The sequence below is a fragment of the Aegilops tauschii genome, chromosome 4 (assembly GCF_002575655.3).
Source record: "Aegilops tauschii subsp. strangulata cultivar AL8/78 chromosome 4, Aet v6.0, whole genome shotgun sequence".
NCBI classification, from domain to species: Eukaryota; Viridiplantae; Streptophyta; class Magnoliopsida; order Poales; family Poaceae; genus Aegilops; species Aegilops tauschii.
In genome coordinates, this window is record NC_053038.3 from 67,516,649 (window position 1) to 67,537,537 (window position 20,889).

At 43.6% G+C, this 20,889-nt stretch overlaps 1 protein-coding gene across 11 annotated transcripts; it reads left to right on the plus strand.

The window, feature by feature from the left end:
* Positions 1-581: 581 nt before the first annotated feature.
* Positions 582-12,427, plus strand: LOC109774573 (uncharacterized). Of its 11 annotated transcripts, none has more exons than XM_020333315.4 (20): positions 582-858; positions 1,618-1,714; positions 2,173-2,283; positions 2,539-2,595; positions 2,689-2,759; positions 3,419-3,518; positions 4,289-4,359; positions 4,492-4,592; positions 4,665-4,768; positions 4,877-4,930; positions 5,009-5,064; positions 5,157-5,195; positions 5,305-5,449; positions 7,286-7,467; positions 7,558-7,625; positions 8,244-8,316; positions 8,388-8,449; positions 8,533-9,460; positions 10,157-10,447; positions 11,892-12,427. In XM_020333315.4, exons 2-20 carry the CDS (start codon positions 1,640-1,642, stop codon positions 12,163-12,165), a joined length of 2,862 nt encoding a protein of 953 aa, XP_020188904.1. In that variant the 5' UTR covers positions 582-858; positions 1,618-1,639; the 3' UTR covers positions 12,166-12,427. The 11 variants fall into 11 exon arrangements, with proteins under 11 accessions (XP_020188904.1, XP_020188905.1, XP_020188902.1 ...); XM_020333316.3 differs by having other exon boundaries at positions 4,668-4,768; XM_073496291.1 differs by having other exon boundaries at positions 586-858; positions 3,424-3,518.
* The last annotated feature ends 8,462 nt before the right edge of the window (positions 12,428-20,889 follow it).

Consider the following 20,889-nt stretch of genomic DNA (forward strand, 5'->3'; position numbering starts at 1 on the left):
AGTCTATTCTTTATTCTTTTCCGGGCTTACCTTCAAGCCGCTTGATGGTTGGAAAACGACTATGAGATCGAACACAACCAATTGTGCATAAGCTTAAAGGCTTAAAGTTGAACAGAGAAAAGTCATCTGAAATTCGTTCAATCTAATTTAGTTTAGCAGCTTTCTCAGAATGTTTTTTCAGACACGGTATAGACAGAGACGCTCATGCATACGCACGTACAATCTTCCTATGAACGTACACATATACGCCATATTCTTGCGAGCATCTTTGGGAGACTGGGTTGTCATATCATCTTAAGATTGACGAAGTCACTACTAAACCCATATCTTCGAAAAACCTGACTTAAATTCTGAAAAATACGACCTCCAATGACAAGTTTACAACTTAAATCTTGATGCATCAGAGATGCGGAACTTTCTCGAAATGTTCTGTAAGAGGCCATGCACACCTACAAAGGTAGCTTCAGCAGCAAACTCTTAGTGACTCAGCAGCAGCTGCTAGACACGTTGTCTCGTGGCACTAACAAACAATTTACTGTACTTTTTCCCCTCAAAATAAAAATAAACAAACATTGCCTTAGCTGCAGGGCATCAGATTTGTGTGATGATCAATCTCCGTCCGGGAGCAAGCAACCCCTGCCTGCGAGATGTCCCTTTCCGCAAAATCGTGGGTTTTTCTCCAGTCTCCGGTAAACTGAAGCCACAAGTGAAGAAGCCACGTCGGTGCGTGGTGGTTACGATTACTCCCGGGCCGGCATCGTCTTCTCTTCCATCTCACGCGCTCCCGACTTCCGACTAGTCTCTGGGGCGGGCGGGCGGAGCTCAGATCCCCGGCGGGCGGATTCCAGATCGAGAAAGGTCAGATTCTTCCTCCCCATTGCCGCTCGAATCGGTTCAGCGTTCCTCTCCCGATTTCTAGGAGGGGATCCTTTTCGCGCCCCGGCAGGCTGGTGCTTCTCGGGGGTGTTCTTGCGGGGATCATCCTTACCCATTTTCTTCCCCCACTCCTCCGGTAGGATTGCCAGTGTTGTTTTTTCTCTGCGATTTATCAAGGGCGGTGTTCGCAGCATGCAGTTGGATAGAATGATAAAACTGTTTTTCATCTAGTAATCAATGCGTGCGTTGAGAATTTGGCGTGGTCTGTTGTTCTGTTCTGAAAAATCCAGTTCTCCCTGATACTATATGAGATGCCGTGGTCCGTTGTTTGTCTGTGTTTGCAATTAAGTAAAAGCAAGGAATCCTTTTTATTACTATATTATTATTGAAGTTTGATGAGTCAGCACAGCAGTGTCGTCAGCTTCAGTTTACCGTGGTTTTGCCAACTCTGTTTACATCTGCCTTATCTGTACTTGTCTAAGACACACTGTTATACTGATGAAGGCCGATAAAAACCAACCATGTCAAGCTTTACATCGCACCAAATACCATATTTATTTTACACATGCAACTCCTTGGATGCTAGATATTCTGTATCTTCGTGGCTAACAGCGTTCCTATCTCGAGTTGAACTGACATTTTTGTTCCATCCTATATGCTTTTTCTAATGAACATATTCAGATAGTTAGGAACTACAAGGCACTACACTTGTTACACATTCAGATTTCAATCTGTTTGCAGGCCCAGCTCAAAGGAAGAAAGAATGGTGAAGGATGTCCATGAGCCATCGAACGGCGTGTCTCTGAACAGTTCGCCTTCGCAAAGTATTGCTAATTCAGTGAGTTATTTCTTCCGAGATTCATTTGTAAGCTGCCACTAGATTTGTTCCCTACCATGATGACTTTGTGAATTCTACTGACAATCGAAATGTTTTATACCTTTTGTTCCTTTTCGAACCTTTTTATACCTTTTGTTCTGACAAAACGCAAACGGTTTTGTGTCTTGATGTATTACAAGGAAAAATCTACTGTTATTCACCTTCCCTGTCAATAACAGTTGTTTGTTCTCTGTTGACAAGCAAATCCTTGTAGCATGCAGTCCAAAATACTTAATAGTGTACATACAGAAAGATGACCACTGTGCACATCATCCATAGTTAACTCTTCTAACCGCCAATTTGAATGTGTGAATCAAGTACAAAAGAAAAGGAAAAAAAGGGAAATAGACAAATAGTTACGACTATCATTCATCCTTTTTTTTCTTCTTATTTGTATGTGTTGCTTTTTTTCTTGTCAGGAAAAGATTAATCCTGGACAAATTCCAGAGTTGACATGGGAACACAAGCTAAGCCATGTTAGATATGATTTGCCGTCATTTGGACTTACATGGAGGGAGATACGGCAGATGGTATGTCTTCTCCTTTATGGAATTCTTAATCTTATGGTCTGCTGAGATTTATCTGAGCATAATTGTTTTAGTAGTCCAGCTGTTGTTTATAAGAATAACAATGATTATTGGCAACCTTAACTAGAATTCGTATGTGTTGCTTTTTTTCTGACATTTTTTGGGTGCTTACTAGGATTGTTGTTGTCTGTACTTCCTTTGTTCTTCACATTCTTTTTAGTGTTTTCTCCTTGCCTTACATTCATTTCATTGTTGCAGGCTGGTCTTGGTTTACGTCTTGGTCGACACATCCTTGAGGAAACTTCAAAAGGACGAGTACGCTTTCACATGTTTGCTTGTACCACTCATTGTTGTGTGGAGTTTCCCCAATTACAGATGCTCTTTCTTATCGTTGTTAGTTTTTTACAGACTGCTATTATTGATCCCATGAAGAAGCGCACTGCAAAATCTGGTCAGGGTGTTCCACTTGGAGGCATTGGGTATACCTACTTTACTTCACTCAGTGTAACATGTATTCCTTATCAATGTTGAGTGTAGCATCTCATAGTTTTTAAATTATCACTAGAAAACTTGCTTTACTACTTTTAATCTTTAATACATTGCTTAACTGCGTGCAATACAAGTGAGCTTAGTTGATTCTGAATGTCTTTCCATCCAGTGCTAGTTTATCATGTACCTGTTACATTTATTACCTTTATCTAACTTGTTCCAATAACTCCGATGACAAATGGGTTTGATATATTTGTTCATTCTATTTTTTTTCTGAGTCTTTTGTTCATCCTATTTATTCATCCATTTTCAATGATCTGAACTTTTACTATGGGAAAACCATATATATTTAAAGCCTATTTATTGACCAGTATGCTAATAAATCATGTTTGCACTTGTAGTCTCCTGCATATAATTAATTGTGCTAACTAGGGATAAAATTGATTCCGAGGCAAGTATCACACTGATACATGGACGAGTGTGTTCTGCACTTGCACTTTTTCTCTACATATGTATAAAAATATTGTAGCCCCTCATAGAATTAATTTTTAGTTTCTCCTAGTAATTTTTAGTAGTGCATGCTTCAAAACTCTTCTTTTGTGCAATGGAACTTTTAGTACACTATCCTCTAATTGTTGGAAAACTGTAGTGCAGGAAGTATTGGAAGAAGCTGCAAAGGCGAGTTTCAACGCTGGCAATTGTTCCCCGGAGCCTGTGAAGATAAGGCAGTAATGGCAAATCAATTTTCTGTAAGTCTTAGCTATTCTACTTCGTCCCACTTAGGCACATATATGTGCTCTTTCTGTATCTGATCCTGTTGTAGTTGAAATCAATGCGCAATGTTCCACTTAGGCATCTGCCGCATAGAAGCCGCTATAAAGGTAGTGGTTTAGTCTACTGAAACAATATATGCATAAAAGTATAAGTCACTGGTTAAGCAGGGGTCACAATAAGTTAAGTGGGTTACTAAAGCGGCTTTTATTGTGGCCCAAAGAAGCCCAAAGAAGATGTGATGTTCTTATGCCGCTGTGCCATCCTGGACTGAACTCCTAACAATTTGGTCTTAAACTGACTGAACTCCTAACAATTTGTTCTTAACCCTCTGAGAACAAAATAGAGGAAGAAGAGACAAAATCGCCAGAAGTGGCAAAAATACGAAGGCACCATTCTTTGAAGGGACCAAATCTTTTGTTTTAATGAGTATGATAGTGAAACCTTTAGAGCATTCTCTAGGTTGTCATATACTCAATTACACATTCATATGTTTTTACCAGTTAGATTTTATTTGAAATGAGCAGAACAATAGTTTCATAAGTAAATGGTCTATTTAGATGCTCTCTCTAACTCTTATCCGCACGTTACAGCCATGCATTAGTTGCCAAGTGAGATCTATGACTACCCTGTTATGATAGTTCCTATCAGTTAGCAAATAAACAGAAATATATATATATATATATATATATATATATATATTTAATATTGGCAATTTAGAATGATATTTAAATACATTTTGTTTTAGGCCTTCATTTCCCGCAAAGACGGTGCAAAATATTCGACAGTGTTGCATCCTGGGAAACCGGATTTGCCAAAGTAAGTATATCAGTGTTTTCTTAGTTTATAGTTCATGCATCGAGTTAGCCTACATAATAGATTAATAGGGTAGCATTTTGATGTATAAATCATTTACACGGAAAAATATCCTTAGATCTTTTTTAATTGCAGAGGAACTAACGTTTCAGGAATTGGATCCTGGGATTGGAATCTGAATGGGCAGAAATCTACTTATCATGCACTTTACCCTAGGGCCTGGACTGTTTATGATGGTATTGCAAGAACTATAGAACTCTTTTCTGAGTAACTATTTTGTTTTTGTAAGTTTGTGTTATTGTTACTAGGAGAACCTGACCCGGATCTCAAGATAATGTGCCGTCAGATTTCTCCAATTATTCCACACAATTATCAACAGAGCAGTTATCCTGTTGCAGTATTCACTTTCACAGTAATATGCTCCTTCCCTGGATTTCCATAAATGCACTTATTAAATGGTTGGTTTTAACATAATGATACATCAGTACATCTTAATCTGATTTTCTAATTAAAAAAACAGGTAACTAATTCAGGAACCACAGCTGCTGATGTGACTTTGCTTTTTACATGGGCTGTAAGTTCTTATTTGATACCCTGCATTTTTATTCTACTTCTGGGCCTTTCAACTTCAGATAAGTTTATATATCTGCAGAACTCTGTTGGTGGAAAATCTGAACTCACAGGATACCATTCTAATTCTAGTATGACGTAAGACACTGATGAATGATTGTTTTTGGCTTATTTTTCACCTTTTATTGAATAAATAGTTGATTCATATTTCATAAATCTAATGACAACAGAGAAAAGGATGGCGTGCATGGTGTACTGTTACACCACAGGTAACTTCCTAGTTCAAATTTCTGTATAATACATGATCTCTTATTACTAATGATATTGATCATGTAAACTTTAAACTCAGCCACTTACGATTTTCTTAATTGAGAGCAGAACAGCTGATGGACTGCCACCAGTAACTTTCGCCATAGCTGCACAAGAGAAAGAGGGTGTTCATATCTCTGAATGCCCTTACTTTATGATGTCCGGTAACTCTGATGAATTCACAGCAAAAGATATGTGGAACTCAGTGAAAGAGGTTTGTTAGAAACTTATTTTCGAAGCAGAAACTTTAAAGTTTAAACTCACTGTGTCGTAGTTATATTTTGCATACGCAGTAAATGACCCCCGCCGCTGCATTAGATTTACATTCTTGGTGCATTCTTCAATCATCTGTAGTGCACCTCCTTGAGTTGATTTTGAAGAAGTTTCACACATCCGTATGTACTTTGCATGTTAAATCTTTCTTTGGCTTCTTCTGTGATGGATGGAAGATAATGGATGTTATCTCAGGCAGCTCTCCTGTGTCTAGTTTGTATAAGTTTTTAGTTATTTTAACATCTAAATTTATGCTGTGTGTTCCACACTTAATTTCTAGACTGTCTAATTGTTGGACATGTATTTTGTTTTTGAAAGAAAACTGTAGGCGGAGTCCCAACAGTATAGATGGGAACCCAAATTCGCATCCATGAGGACTTGAACTGATGTTGTGGTGTTGTACATCCACTCCCCCAATCAAGTGGGCTAGGCTCATTTCTTGTGGGCACGCAGCACGCGTTGTAGTGACATCACTATTGGGACTGGACAGATAGTCGAGTTGGTATGTGCCTGTAGTTATAATTACAAACATGTCAGAAGAAGTCCCTGTCGATCCAGAGAAGTCGTCCAGTCTAGATGTCCGGAAAATATTAGGGAAATCAGGAAAGAAGTGTTGAAATCACTGTCACGTCCAAATCCTTAATAAAGGCTATTTAAGGCAGTCAGGAGTGTAGGTTTTGTTTCAATAAATAAGAAATCTCATTTCTAGGCTAAAGCTGGCAATGCAGCAGGCTGGGGTGATCAAATTATCTTTCAATGAACTGGTTACTCTTTGGTGCTAGTGCACTTGTATTCTGAGCAATAGGAAGATATTTGATTAGGTGCCTCTTTGCAAGAGACTTTGGAGACAGACGGTACTATCAGAGTTAGAGGTCCAAAAGGACAGTTTCTTACAATGTCCGGGACACTTTGTGCTCTTTGCTTAACTGATAGAGTTAGTTACTAAATATTTGCTGTTCTGTATTATTACTGTGGGCCGCCCTCTATGTATGTATGTGTATCTCTTGTCTTGTTCCCATCTTGAGATCCCTCATTTTTTCGCACTTCTGTTACATTACGCTCAGTAGGGCTCTCCTGTAATATATGAACACAATGCTTTGAACATTTTAGAATAATTCAATCTGCTAGAAAGTACTCCCTCCGTCCGAAAATACTTGTCATCAAAATGGATAAAAAAAGATGTATCTAGACGTATTTTAGTTCTAGATACATCCCTTTTCATCCATTTTGATGACAAGTATTTTCGGACGGAGGGAGTAGGATATTGGTACGGAAATTGAAATTTGATATTTTATGTTGTATCAGCCATTTCAGTTTGGAAAACTGAATATCGCATTACTTAATGTTCGCAAGGCACTTAAGTTTGGAACTCTGAACTGGACATTTTTGCAACAGAACTTAATTTTGACATGCAAAAATGGTTCACCTGACAGTACTGAGGTTCTATATGCACTTTGCTGTATATTATTCGCAACTCCTAGATGAAATTATTTCTTATGAATTGTGGGTTAGGCATGTATAGTCCACAGGCTATCTACCATTCACATCAAGATGTTCTGATGCAGAGATATCTGTTTTCCAATATAGAAAACCTAATTTGTGTTCTGAGTTCATGCTTACATATATTCTTATTAAAAGTTTTACAAACCAGAATAAACCTTATTTTCTTCAGTTTGATATTTAAGGATTTAAATATTCTGTGTAGGGCAATAGGACAGTTCAGTAAATAAATTTATACTAATAACAAGCTGGCACAATTTCCTTTCCATTTTGGCAGCATGGATCTTTTGATCTGCTTGATCCTGTCAATTCATCAACGTCCTCCAAACCAGGAACATCAATAGGAGCAGCTATTGCAGCTTCAGTTAAGCTTGCTCCTCAGGCAACCCAGAATGTTTCATTTTCACTTGCATGGGCTTCCCCTGAAGTAAAGTTCTGCAGTGGAAAAACCTACCATAGGTTAGAATAGAAGCCAAGAAAATTACTTGCCAGAAAAGGATAAAATAGTAAAAAGAAAAACTGAAACTGACTTCTCTCCTGGGTTTGCAGGCGTTATACAAAATTCTATGGCACAGATGTTGATGCAGCTGCAAGCCTTGCCCGTGATGCCATTCTTAGTATGGTCCATTTCCTCCCCGAAGATTCTATGGAATAATTTTTGTTCTTGAGTGTGCACTGCATATTAAAGGAACCTCATAGCTTTGGAAATGTATTATTTCGAAAGAAAAGAAAGAACATAATGGTTCCATGTTTCCGATTTGCATTGTGAACTGACCAAAACTGGCTAGTTCTTTGGTTTTGGCTGGTTTACCTCGTTAACTGGTCAACTCTTTTTTACTTAATGAAGAGGCAGCGCTCCTGCCAGTTGCTCGAAAAAAGAACTCGTTAGTTATCTGCTAGTCTCACCCAAACTGCTAGTTGAGATCCCTATCAATATACTTCCTCATACCAGAGTAATGAGTATTCACAACAAATAACGTTTACCATGCACCAAGCTTTTGCATTTGAAGCACTGGTTGTGGGAACAGTTCTTCCTTGTTTTGCTGCACACCAATTCATAATGTAAAATCTGTTGTGAAATTGGTCATTGAACAGATTAATTTGTTCTTGATGTCATCTTAGATAATGTTGCAGAGGAAGCTGCAGACCTGCATTTTTACCTTATTACTATGGTAATTAGATTTCCTGTTTATATTTGTTACTGAATTTTATCGTTTACTCTGGACAACTATTAGATCATAGTTCCTGGGAAATGCAAATTGAGGATTGGCAGCATCCTATTTTGCAAGACAAGAGGTTTCCTGAATGGTATGTTTGAAATTTCATAAACCAACAATTCCGGGAGTACACTGATGCATAGCATAAATTTTCTTCAACAGGTATCCAGTCACACTATTCAATGAACTTTATTATCTTAATGCCGGAGGAACTATATGGACAGGTATTTTTCTGAAGTTGTTTCCTTTAATTATTAACTGAAGACGACTACATTTCATAAGTATTAACATAGATGCATCTCCACAGATGGATTGCCACCAATTCAAAGTTTAACAGCAATTGGAGGAAAAAAGTTCTCCCTTGACATGTCAAATGGAGAAACAGATGATGACAATGAGATGAACCCACAGACTAATACTGCCACTGACATTCTTCATCAAATGGCATCAGTACTTGAGAGAATTCATGCATCTCTTGCATCAAATTCTGCTATAGGAACAACTTTGCTTCAGGGTGAAGAGAACATTGGCCAATTTCTCTACCTTGAGGGAATTGAATACTATATGTGGAACACATATGATGTTCATTTCTATTCATCTTTTTCACTTATCATGCTATTTCCAAAACTTCAACTCAGCGTTCAGAGAGACTTCGCTGCCGCTGTCATGATGCACGACCCTGAAAAACTCAAGCTCTTACATGATGGAAAATTGGCGGCAAGAAAAGTTCTTGGAGCTGTTCCTCACGATCTTGGTCTATATGACCCTTGGTTCAAAGTGAACGCATACACACTCCATAACACAGACCGTTGGAAGGACTTGAACCCAAAGTTTGTATTGCAAGTTTACAGAGATGTTGTGGCCACAGGCGATAAATCCTTCGCTCGAGCTGTTTGGCCATCTGTTTATATGGCGATGGCGTATATGGAACAATTTGATAAAGATAAAGATGGAATGATTGAAAATGAGGATTTCCCAGATCAAACTTATGATGTTTGGTCCATGGCTGGTGTAAGTGCATACTGTGGTGGTCTTTGGGTGGCTGCTCTTCAGGCTGCGTCGGCCTTGGCACACGAAGTTGGTGACAAAGCTTCTGAAAAGCTTTTCTGGAACAAGTATGAGAAGGCTAAATCTGTTTATGACAAGAAGCTGTGGAATGGTTCTTACTTCAATTATGATGATGCTGGCACTAAAGCTAGTACCTCCATTCACGCTGATCAGTTGGCTGGACAATGGTATATCACTTAATCTGTTGACTGTAATGTTTCCTATCTTTGTTCTGGTTTCCAAATCTTCACCAGTCTAACCAATTTTATTGCCTAATGAGAGCAATAGAAACAAGTTAGCCACATAACACATTTTTACTGGCTTCCCTTGTCCAAGCATTTACTGAACACTATGTTTTTTAGCTTCTAGTATTATCATGAATTATGTCCATGCTGATTTCTACTAGCTTCTTTTACCTGATTTTGGAAAACTAATAAATTTATGAAAAATACATATTTATACTTTATTCATCCTGCTTTACGAATAGCTGAAAATTTGGTCAAAACAATATGATACAGTTTTTATCATTGTTTATGTGCAACCTGAAGAATTATGCTAGTTTTATCATTGTTTATGTGCAGCCTGAAGAATTATGCTGGTGAAAATGTTGCCATCTCTCATGCCCCAAATTTCATACATATTTCTTGTTGTCCTGCATATATGAGTAGGAAAGCTTGCAGACTTGCAGTGACACAATACTGGTGACAAATCATAGTACCAGGGTGTACTCTAGTTCCAGTGTATACATAAACACATGTGCATCACAATCTATTTCTGTTCAAAAGTTGTTTCTGTCACATGTCTAACACGTCACTGACTAATGTACTTTAAGTCGATTATCTTATTCATGAATGAACTCGTCAAACGATGTGACTTTCTTTCAGGTATGCCAAAGCCTGCGGCCTCTCCTCAATTGTTGACAAGGACAAATCACAAAGTGCACTTGAAAAGATATATACTTTTAACGTAATGAAGTTCAAGGATGGTAACAGGGGAGCAATCAATGGGATGTGGCCAGATGGTACACTGGACATGTCCACAATGCAATCTAGGGAGATATGGCCAGGCGTGACATACGCGCTTGCTGCATCTATGATTCAAGAAGGCATGGTTGAGGAGGGTTTCAAAACAGCTGAAGGAGTCTATCATGCTGCCTGGTCTTCAGAAGGACTTGGGTGAGTGTTTTGCATAATTACGGGGCTTCCCCCACGCTAATATCGGACTTGAGGCACATAAACTGAATCTGTTTTATGATAATCTTCGCGAGTCTAGATCATCGGAGTATTTGACAAAAAACTACCACATTAGGGGTTACCGTCCCACAGAACTACCACTTTCAAAAAAGTGACTGATAACTACCAAAAATTTCTAATTTCGTGACTAAAAACTACCATTTTTGAAAAATGGTCAGTTTAGACGATTTAAACGTGTTTATGACACACGGGGTCCACTCGTCAGGGCTGACGTGGCGACAAAGTCAACTCCGTTTGTTTTGACCGTCAAGTTCACCGTTATGACAAGTGGGGCCCACACGTCATCATCAATCTTCCTCCTCCTCCTCCCGTCTCTCTCAGGCATTTCAACAAGCACCTTCTGTGCATCTAAGGGAAGGAGGCGAGGTCGCGTTGGAGCCAAGGCTGCGTCCTGGCTCTTGTCCTTGACCGTCGCAACGGCAGCGGCAGCGGCAGCGGCAGCTTTCTGCTCCGGCGGTTCGGGAGGTCCCGTCGTGGACGGCTTGGGCGGCTCGGGCAGGAGCAGCACGTCCTCCGGGTCGACGCGGGAGCGGCAGAGCGGGGCACATGGAGTGCGCATCCGGCCCCGTATCCACGCACTCGACGTGGAACCCATGCCGACATTTGGGCAGCAGCCGCAGCGCCTCCGTGGGCTCGGATCGAAGCGCCCGAGGCAGACGGCGCACTCGAGCCCGGCCTTCTGCCCGCGCAGCGCCCCAAAGCAGAACACTGGGAGCTACTCCACCACCGCGCGTTCCACGCCGGAGTTCCTCCGCTCGCCCGCCGCCCCGCCTCCGGAGCCACCGCTGCTCCCGTACGGGCCGGACGACTCAGGGGCGCCATGGTTGCATGAGCTCGCGTCGCGTGCGAGCAAGGGAGAGGACGGGCGGCTCGGGCGCTGCGGCGGCGCGTGGTTCGGTCTTGGGGTCAGGGCCGGCAGCTGGATGAGCACGCTCGAGACCGTCGTTGGCCGGAGTTCACCTGCTTTCCTCAATGCACATAAGATGTTTGTTGAAATACCAAAGAGAGAGGAGGAGGAGGAAGAAGGTTGATGTGGGCCCCACTTGTCATAACGGTCAACACTAATGGTCAAAACAAACTTGCTGCCACGTCAGCCCTGACAAGTGGGTCCCGCGTGTCATAAAGATGTTTAAATCGTCTAAACTTGCCATTTTTCAAAAGTGGTAGTTTTTAGTCACGAAATTAGAAATTTTGGTAGTTATTAGTCACTTTTTTGAAAGTGGTAGTTCCGTGGGACGGTAACCCCTAACGTGGTAGTTTTTTGTCAAATACTCAGATCATCGCGCAGTTGATGATGCATTATTTTATCCAAATTCTTCTGGCTTCCATTCCATTGTCCAAAAATGCTGACAAATTGAGTTTTCAGATACGCATTCCAAACTCCTGAATCTTGGAACAATGACGATGAGTACCGGTCCTTGTGCTACATGCGCCCACTCGCCATATGGGCGATACAGTGGGCACTCTCAAACCCAAAGCTCCACAAGGAGCCTCAGACAGACATAACACAAGATTCTTTTCCGAAGAACCAGTTCTCATATGCACGAATAGCGAAGCTCCTGCAGTTACCTGAAGATGAATCGTCCAAGAGCGTCCCTCGGGTTATCTATGAGATAGTTCGGAACAGGTTTACTTCATGATATATGGGCCGCGACATGCCTGAATGTTGAATGCACTATTGGAGCAACATTGTTCAATTTGGTTGTTGATTGCGGAAACATGTTATTGGTCAGCACACATTAGTATGGAGTTAATGGTAATAAAAGATGAGATCCATGTATGTAGCCCAGTAGAAAATAGTATGTCACGTTGTTCTTCGGAGTGATCTTGTACGGCTGTGCTATAATCTTGAGTACAACAAAAGGGGGAAATCATTTCTTAAGAGCTGAGAAATATTCACAATGGTTTCCTGTCCAGTAGTTTGCAGGCTCACTTTCCTTAATAGTCTTCAATCAAAGTTATAGATAATTTAAGGGAACGTTAGCATTTGCCAGCTTGGTTCGTACAAAGCACTAAAATGTTAAAACGAGACCCTAGTCCAGTAAATAAATAATCATAATCCACTGTACTACCAAACAATCCTCAGTACTTTTATACTCAAAATAGTTTTTTTTGTGCGAAGTTGTTCTTAAGTAGTTGTGCTCAGTGTTTTAATCAAATAAATAGGTGCCTGTCACTCGACATGTTCAAGATTCTGGCTGATAATGTCACCTACTCTGAACTTATTCCTCTCCATCTCAGCCCAATTACACCTACTGATCACTACAAAAATACTCAATCTAGCAAAAATACTCTGTCTATAGCTTGTCATCATGTATATGTATACAAAGTAGCAGGAAAAAACAATTAACTCCAGAACAGAGAATTCGATCAGTAGAACAGGTCTCAGTGAGACGTAGCACCCCACAATAACTAAAGGGACACCGGATTTTGCAAACTTCCAAAGCCTAGACAAACCATAAGACAAAAGGCTTATATTGTCATCTTTTCCGTTCAGATAGTAGTGAAATATCTTCCGAATTACAGCATCACGATGCGGGCAAGGTCAGGGCAGAACGATGGTGGAACAAACATTTTCTCTTTGAGAAAACACAAAGAACTTAAAGTCTCGATGCATTGATAAGAAATATAGTTACGTATAAGGGCTACACCCGAATTGGAATGCGACTCTTAAAAAAGAGTTTGTATGAACTAAGGATATCTTAGATGGTTATGTTTTTTTGTGGTTAAACGAATCAACCCTGGTTCAAGTTCTAGACTTAGCGTGGGTGCTTGCATATTTCCTGTATTTTCAGGTTCTTCGGTGATATTCTTTGAGCGGTATGGCGTGTTCGTCAATTACGTGGCGTATGTGAGGATTTCATCAATCTCAAGATATGTCGGGTCAGTCTCTCGAAGATGCTTTATGGGGATAGGTAATGTGTGAGTTCATAAGAGTTAGTGTGCATACTTGTATGTGAGTATCTGCATTTCTGTTGTGTTTCTTAAAAAAATGTATATCATCAGAAGGAAGGCAGCAAGACCTACCGCTCTCACTCCCACACACAGCTTGCTTTAAATTATTTTCTTGTAACTATATTATTCTTGGGTGATACATGGAAAATGGAAAGGTAAACTATGGTATTGCCAGTTTACTTACGCCACTTACTCCTTTTTTGGGTTTATAGGTCTTGCTTGTATCTCTAGGTCTCTAATTTTAATAATGTACACAAATTATATGTCATAAAGATTATACCATTAGAAAATAGAACACTTAAAGTTTCCAGTGTGTAGTTTTATAATATATAACTAGTAGTATATAAAGTTATATGGATCTTTGTGAAATTTCACCTGAATTATGACACCGCGCTGTGGGCAAGGTCGGGAAGAGGGACCATGGAACCACGCCCTTTTCTTCTTGAGAAAACGCCAAAACTTTGATAAAAAAGAAGAGCTATGTACAAACCCTAACGGGCCACATCTGAATTTACAATGCCATGCCCAAAGTGGTAAGAGCTATCTCCAGCCGTTGGCCCCTCAGGAGGCGCTAAAAATCGCCCCCGAAGACGCACCAGCGCAAACCGTGTGCTAGGGACGTGATGCCCCCCAGTCGCGGCGCCCACATTTTTTTTAATATTTAAAATACAGCACAAACACGGCGCAAATTCAACTAAACTTCGGCGAGTTCATACATATTTAAAATATTTTACAAAAAAGGAAAAAAAACGCTACTAGGCCTCCGTCTCCCTCGCCGCTCCTCACCGCCCGCCGCCCTTTGCAATTCTACATGCCGAGGAGGCTGTAGAACCGCGTGTAGTCGTCGCCGCCGCCGTCGTCGTCATCGTCGCCGTCGCCTCCTCCGCGGCCGCCGTCCCTGCTGCAACCCTCCCCCGGTTGGCGTGGCGGGTTGGACGGTCCGGGGGCGTCCTCGTCGTCGTCGTTGTCGAGGATCACGACGCCGTGCTCGTCCTCGCGCCCATGTTTGCGGGCGGCTATCTCCTCCAGGGCCCGGCGCTGTCGGACCATCTCGTCGCGGAGGTAGTTGTCCCGCGCCCACTGTAGGGCGTCCTCGTCGGAGAAGCCGCGCCGGGCTATCTCCTCGTACTCCGCGGGGAGGCCGGGCTCCGGCTTGGGCTTGATGAGGACGAGGCGGCTAGAGGCGGGGGTGGAGTCGCCGATGCGGACGCCGGAGTTGCGGGTGCGCCGGCTGACCGGCGTGTCCTGGGGCTCCGGCTTGACGGGGCGGAGGCAGGGAGAGCCGGACGAGCGGCCGGACGAGGAGGAGGACGCCCCGGGGTCCATGCGCCTCGGCGTCCACGAGCTCCCACATCGGCGAGAGAAGGACGGGGGAGCGGGGTACTCCAGCCTCAGCGTGTTGCCGCCCTCGATGTACTCGAGGACGGCCTCCAGCGTGCGGCCGGGCATGCCCCACCATCGGCGCCGCCCTTCGGAGTTGAGCCTTCTGGAGGGCACGACGCCGTTGGTGGCCTCGAGCTACTCGGCGTGGCGGCGGCGGAAGTAGGGCTCCCAGAGCGGACTGTCGGGGACGTACCGTGGACCTTCCCTCGCCGCCCGCGACAGGGAGGCGCGGATACGCGTGATCTCCGGAAGCCGCGCCGCCCCGGTGGGCGGCGGTGGCACCGGGACCCCGGCGGCGCTGATTCTCCACGCCCCGGGCACCCGCATGTCCGGCGGGACCGGGTACTCGGTCTCGAAGAGGAGCCGAGCCTCGTCCTCGTGAAGGTGGCGGCGGCCGAAGCCGTTCGCCGCCGTGCCGTCGCCTGGGAAGCGCTCGGCCATGCTTTCAACTGGAGACGGCGAGAGGAGAGGGAGGAAAGGAGGAGAAATGACGCGTCGGCGGTGGAGACTCTGTGCGTGTCACCGGCGCGCTGGGGTCGGCTTATATAGGCGGAGGCGCCGCGCGTACGCGTGGCCGCCGCGTGCACGCGTGGCGGGCGAGGGGACGCGTGTCGTCCGGTCTTCACTGCGCCGCCCGTGAGGCATCAATGGAGGAGGCTGACCGGTGCGGCAGCTTTGGCATTGATTCGCCGCGGGAAACGAGGCGATGAGGACGACGAAGCGGCGAGAAGAGAGACGAGTCGCTGGCAAGGAGGGCCCGCGGCTCTTTCGCGCCAAAAACGATTCGCCCGACGCCCCCAAGCGTCCCCCAGCGCGCCGGGTTCGGGTTGGGTCCGCCGACGCCAATTTCGGCCCGAGCCGGCGAAAATGGGCCCTTGGGGGCGCGACTGGGCCAATTTTTCGACGCCGGCGGCCGAAAAATCGCCTGGGGGCCTTGTTGGGGGCACGGCTGGAGATGCTCTAAGCACTCCCGAAAAAAGCAGTCCGTGGGTGAGACATGGAATGATGATGTGAAGGTGGTAATACTATATGGCATACTAAACCTTAGCGTTTGCCGGTTCGGTTTGTACAAAGCGCTAAAATGTTAAAACGGGACTCTAGTCTGGTAAACAAATAATCATAATGCACTGTACTACCAAACAACCCTCAGTACTTTTAGACTTAGATATATTTTTTGCACGAAGGTACACTTAGGTAGTTGTGCTCAGTGATTTAATTAAATAAATACGTGCCTGTTGCTTGACATGTTCAAGATTCTGGCTGAAAATGTCACCTACTCTGAACTCATTCCTCCCCATCTCACCCGAATAACCTACCAATCACTATACAAATACTCAGTCTATAGCTTGTCATCTTGTAGATGTATAGTACAAAGTAACAGGAAAAAACAATTAGCTATAGAACAGAGATTTCGATCAGTGTCAGTAGAACAAGTCTCAGTGAGTCGTAGCACGACTTAATAATCAGTTCACACCCACTGGGACAACGGATTTTGCGAGCTTCCAAAGCCTAGACAAACCATAGGCCAAAAGGCTTATAGTGTCATCCTTTCCGTTCAGACTGCCGTGAAATTTCACCCGAATTATGGCATCACTCTGTGAGCAAGGTCGGGGTGGAACCAACATTTTCTCTTTGGGAAAACATAATAAACTTAAAGTCTCCCCTCACCAAAAAAAATGAAACTTAAAGTCTCGACGCATTGATAGAAAATATAGTCACGTACAAAGAAATACATCTGAAATTAGAACACGATACCCTTAAAAAGCAGGTTAGCCTTGGGTACCTGCTCTCGCTCTCGCTCTCACCCACAACCTGCTTTAAATTATCTTCTTGCAACTATATTTTTTGAGCCAGGTCTTGCAACTATATTAGCCTTGGGTACACTGATACATGGGAGATTGGAAATGTTAGCATTTGTCGATTTGGTTCGTACCAAGCGCTAGATTGTTGGAACGAGATTCTACTAAATAGCTAAACTATTTGTGCTTTCATGCTTAAAAAATTTGCGCTCAACAATGTAATTAAATAAAGAGAATACGTGCCTCTTACTTGACATGTTCAAGATTCTGATTGAAACTGTCAGCTACTCCGAACTCATTCCTCTCCATCTCAGCCGAATAACCTACCGATCACTACAAAAACATACCGGGTCCATAGCTTGTCATGTGCAGATACACACAAACTAGCAGGAGAGAAAAATTAACTATACAACAAAGAGCTCGATCAGTATGAGCAGAACAAGTCTCAGTGAGACGTAGCACGCCTTAATAATATAGAGAGTTAATATAAATAAGATAGATAAATCAGATAACGCCTACGGGAACAAAGACATGTCACCTTGGCTCGCAACAGTTAATGCGGTAGATGACAAGGCTAGACACTTACCCCTGACTTCATCAAGATCTCCATTAAACAAATTGACAAGCAAGCAGACAAATACTATAAGAAAGTCGCTGCGCTTTACCCTTTCGTTATCATGCATGACGTCGCCGTCGGTTTATTCTATTTTAATAAAATATACTTGCACCTGAAAGTTTCTTGGGTGGAGGCACGCAGAGCACGTCGCATCACGTGCGGACGGCGTCGTACGAAAGCAGCAGTAGAGGAGAGGAGAGGGGAGGGGAGGCGCGACCGCGTCAGCCCGCTTCCCTCGCCGGCCTGCCGAGACTACCCAACCTAGACGAGTTCCGTATGCCGTCCGGTTTAATGCTTTCGTAGCGTCAAGTGGTCGGCTGGTTCTGATTCGTTAGCTTAATTAGCTTGTGCGTGCTCTGCCTAGCCTGCAGCTTGCCGTGGTGGGTTTCTAGAACATCTGAACAGAGAATGTGTTGATTCTAGCATCTTGCATGATTCCAGCATCGTGCTCTACCAAATGTGAAACGAGAGATCGCACATATAGAACTGCTCATACCGAATTTCAAACCAGGGCCATGTGCATCGTGGAAACCATTCTATAATGCAGAGACCAGGGTTTAACCTCCTTTTCAAAGCACAATCATGTATTTCAAACCAAACTTTCCTTGTAGTTGGAGTTGATATGGATACGGCCGGTTTTCAAACATGAATAATAATGTCGGAAATTCATTGGGGCACACTAACCATACATACAATTATGTAAGAAATTGACTAAACCTACATACACACATACATATGTTGATATGTATCCTGCTGGTCATATAGCCATTTATAGATGCAAAACTAACTGGAAACGACTACAACCGTGTTATAGCTAGACTGAAGACAATTCTAAACATAACCTCCTCGGTGCAGGATGAGCAAGCCAATAGCCACATGGATGATAAGTGGTCCTTGTGGGAGGCAAACAAATATGGTGGGTTTGTATCTATGGACCTACAAAGTGAGATGCCTTGGATAGCTTTGGTTCGATTTCCGGATATTGAACCACAAATCCCGGTATAGCTTGATTGTTCTTCTCTGATGAGCAAGGCAAGAGCTCTGCCGATCCCATTAAAAGAGGAAATAAATACATAGTTGACGATTTATAAGGGAAACTAGACCGAAAACCATTGAACAATAGGAAACAAGAGAAAACAAAATTGTCTAAGCCACCCTAAACAAACCACCACCACCTAACATGACCTCATCCCGAAGCGATTGCAAGCAAGACCTTCGGAGACGCCTTCAAGAAGGTAACAACGCCTAAGACGCCACCGTCCCCGGCATCGGCCCCTGTCGATGAAAAGGCTTTCACCCAGACCCATGCACGATCGCACCATTGAAACCCGGGATTGGTCCGGCCAAGCCAACAACCTCCCAAACGCTATTTCCCTTCCGCCCGCCATGACCCAATGGGAGGAAGTACTTTTCGACAATGCCCTCCAAGGAACATCACCGGCAACGACCCCCATCGAAGAATAAGGCTTTTGCCCAGAGCCTTATGCCTTGACACGTCTAAAGCAGGGTAGGAGCCAGTCTGTCGCGAACCTTGCGAGACCGAGCCATGGCTCCGCTCGAATTCCGCAGGGGCGAACTAGACCAGAAGAAATGGAAGGATGCCATAGTCACCTCATCACCAATGTGAACTGCATGTGTTGACGTCGGCACCACCGCAACCATTGCAATGAGGACTCCGAAAGCCAGAATGATGCACCACTCGCTACCACTTTGCCGCCCGCACGACCAGAGCAGCCAGCGCCAGACCGCCGCAACACATCAACGGCCTGCGCCCAACGGATCCGGGCTCAAGGCCCCGATCCGCCGTCACCCAGCACAACACAACACCTCCGGTGCGAGGAGAAGAGGGAAGACGGTGTTGCCGCTTCCAGGGGCCGGTGCCCTAGCGCACCACGCCATCCAGATCAGTGTCGCCATGCCGTAAGCTCAGACCGGGCCCACTTGCAGCCCCATTGTGACCCACAGCGACGCCGCCCGCCCGCCTCCGTGCTACGCCACATAGCTCGATTGCGGATGATATGAATCATATGTATTATAATAATTAAGTATCCACAAGTTGCAGTTGGAATCAAATGCAGATGATGTTTGTAAACATATTCGATCTGGAATCATTCATTGCTTCCAGAATAACACATGGCACATCTCCAACACCACACCGGGTCAACTCACTTCCCGTGAATCCATCCTGCAGCTATAAGGACGGCACAATCTACTTAATCTATTTGGTTGACTTCATACAAAGTCAGACTTTCTTGTAAAGTTGAAATTAACTATTCTACGCAGCAGCTGGTGTTGAGTAGGTAAGGTTCCAAGCACGTATACAAGGTCTCCTGCAGGCCGATCGAAGCGAGCAGCAGCGGCCCCTTTCCAACGCCGTCCGTCGCCCAGCTGCATGCATTAATTGCGTACCACTTCTCCCGTCTAAGGTGGTGTTTGGTTCTCTGGTCCTATGACTTTTTCTAGTCCCTGAGACTTTTTAAAAAAGACTTTAAAGGAGGTGCTTCTAAGGACTTTTAGCAAAAAGTCCTAAAAAAGTCCCACCCTGTTTGGTTTGCTAGGGACTTTTTCTAGTCCCAACACAAAAAAGTCTCTGGAACCAAACACCCCCTAAGTTGGACTGTGACTGCCTATCCTTGCCCCTTTTGGCAACTATGTTTAGTTACCATTTACTTTCTCAACGCCGCCTGCACATCTTTTTTCTTCTAGACTCCGTGCATCAGCCTGCGTCTCCATATCTAAAAGATTCGCCATATAATTAGGAAGACCTTTCAAATACCACACAAGAGTCACGGGACATGCGAGTTTGATGTATCCCATTTGATATCTTCGATTCATATCCGAGCATCCACAAATTCTACCCCGCATTTTTGGCAAAATCTTTCGTCTTCGTTTTCAGCTCCGCTCCCTCGAGAATTGCGTGGAACGTAGATGTATTTGTTTTGATTTTGGTACTTATTATAGGATAATCTCCCCGTTCGCAAATATAAAATGTTTTAACATTTTTTAATCGGATTTATATAGATAGGTTTTAGCGTTTTTGTTCACTCATTTTGCTTTGTATGTAATTTATATTAAAATATCCAAAACATTTTATTATATTTATGAATAAAGGAAGTACGTTTTTGTATACATGAACAAATACATACTAAAAATATGCGCATAACACTAGGTGCTGTGTTAGGGCGTAAATCCCTACTCCTAGTTTGGATCAGAAAGAAAAAAAAAGGTTATCCAGCGTTGTTCACTACTTCTATCCTAACATATCCGGATAGGCATGCAAACGGACATCGTCCATGTCTGTCTGCAAGAGCAAAATTAAAGAACGCGTGGAAACTAAAGCAACATGGTTAGTACGTTTCCGGCCGTCGTGGACACTGTCTGCCTGCATCCCTATGCCAGGACGACCGAATTTCCTCATTTCGGCCCCAAATCTACGAAGTAGGGGAGTCCGGACATGTTCAGGACACCGCTAACTTAGCATAGGACCACTCCGACCACACCACAAACCAACTTCTTTTCTCTCTTCCCCTTCTGTCTCCTCTCTCCGTTGCACAAACGGCAGAACAATTGAGTGATACCGTTGAATTATCCGGACAAATTGTGGGTTTCCG

What these genes read in the sequence shown, in the direction of transcription:
- LOC109774573 (XM_020333313.3), top strand. Translation starts at nt 1,640, where the DNA reads ATGGTGAAGGATGTCCATGAGCCATCGAACGGCGTGTCTCTGAACAGT. An exon ending in GTTCCACTTGGAGGCATTGG is followed by an intron (nt 2,760 to 3,418) that starts GTATACCTACTT and finishes GGAAAACTGTAG; the next exon opens with TGCAGGAAGTATTGGAAGAA. An exon ending in CGGAGGAACTATATGGACAG is followed by an intron (nt 8,450 to 8,532) that starts GTATTTTTCTGA and finishes GCATCTCCACAG; the next exon opens with ATGGATTGCCACCAATTCAA.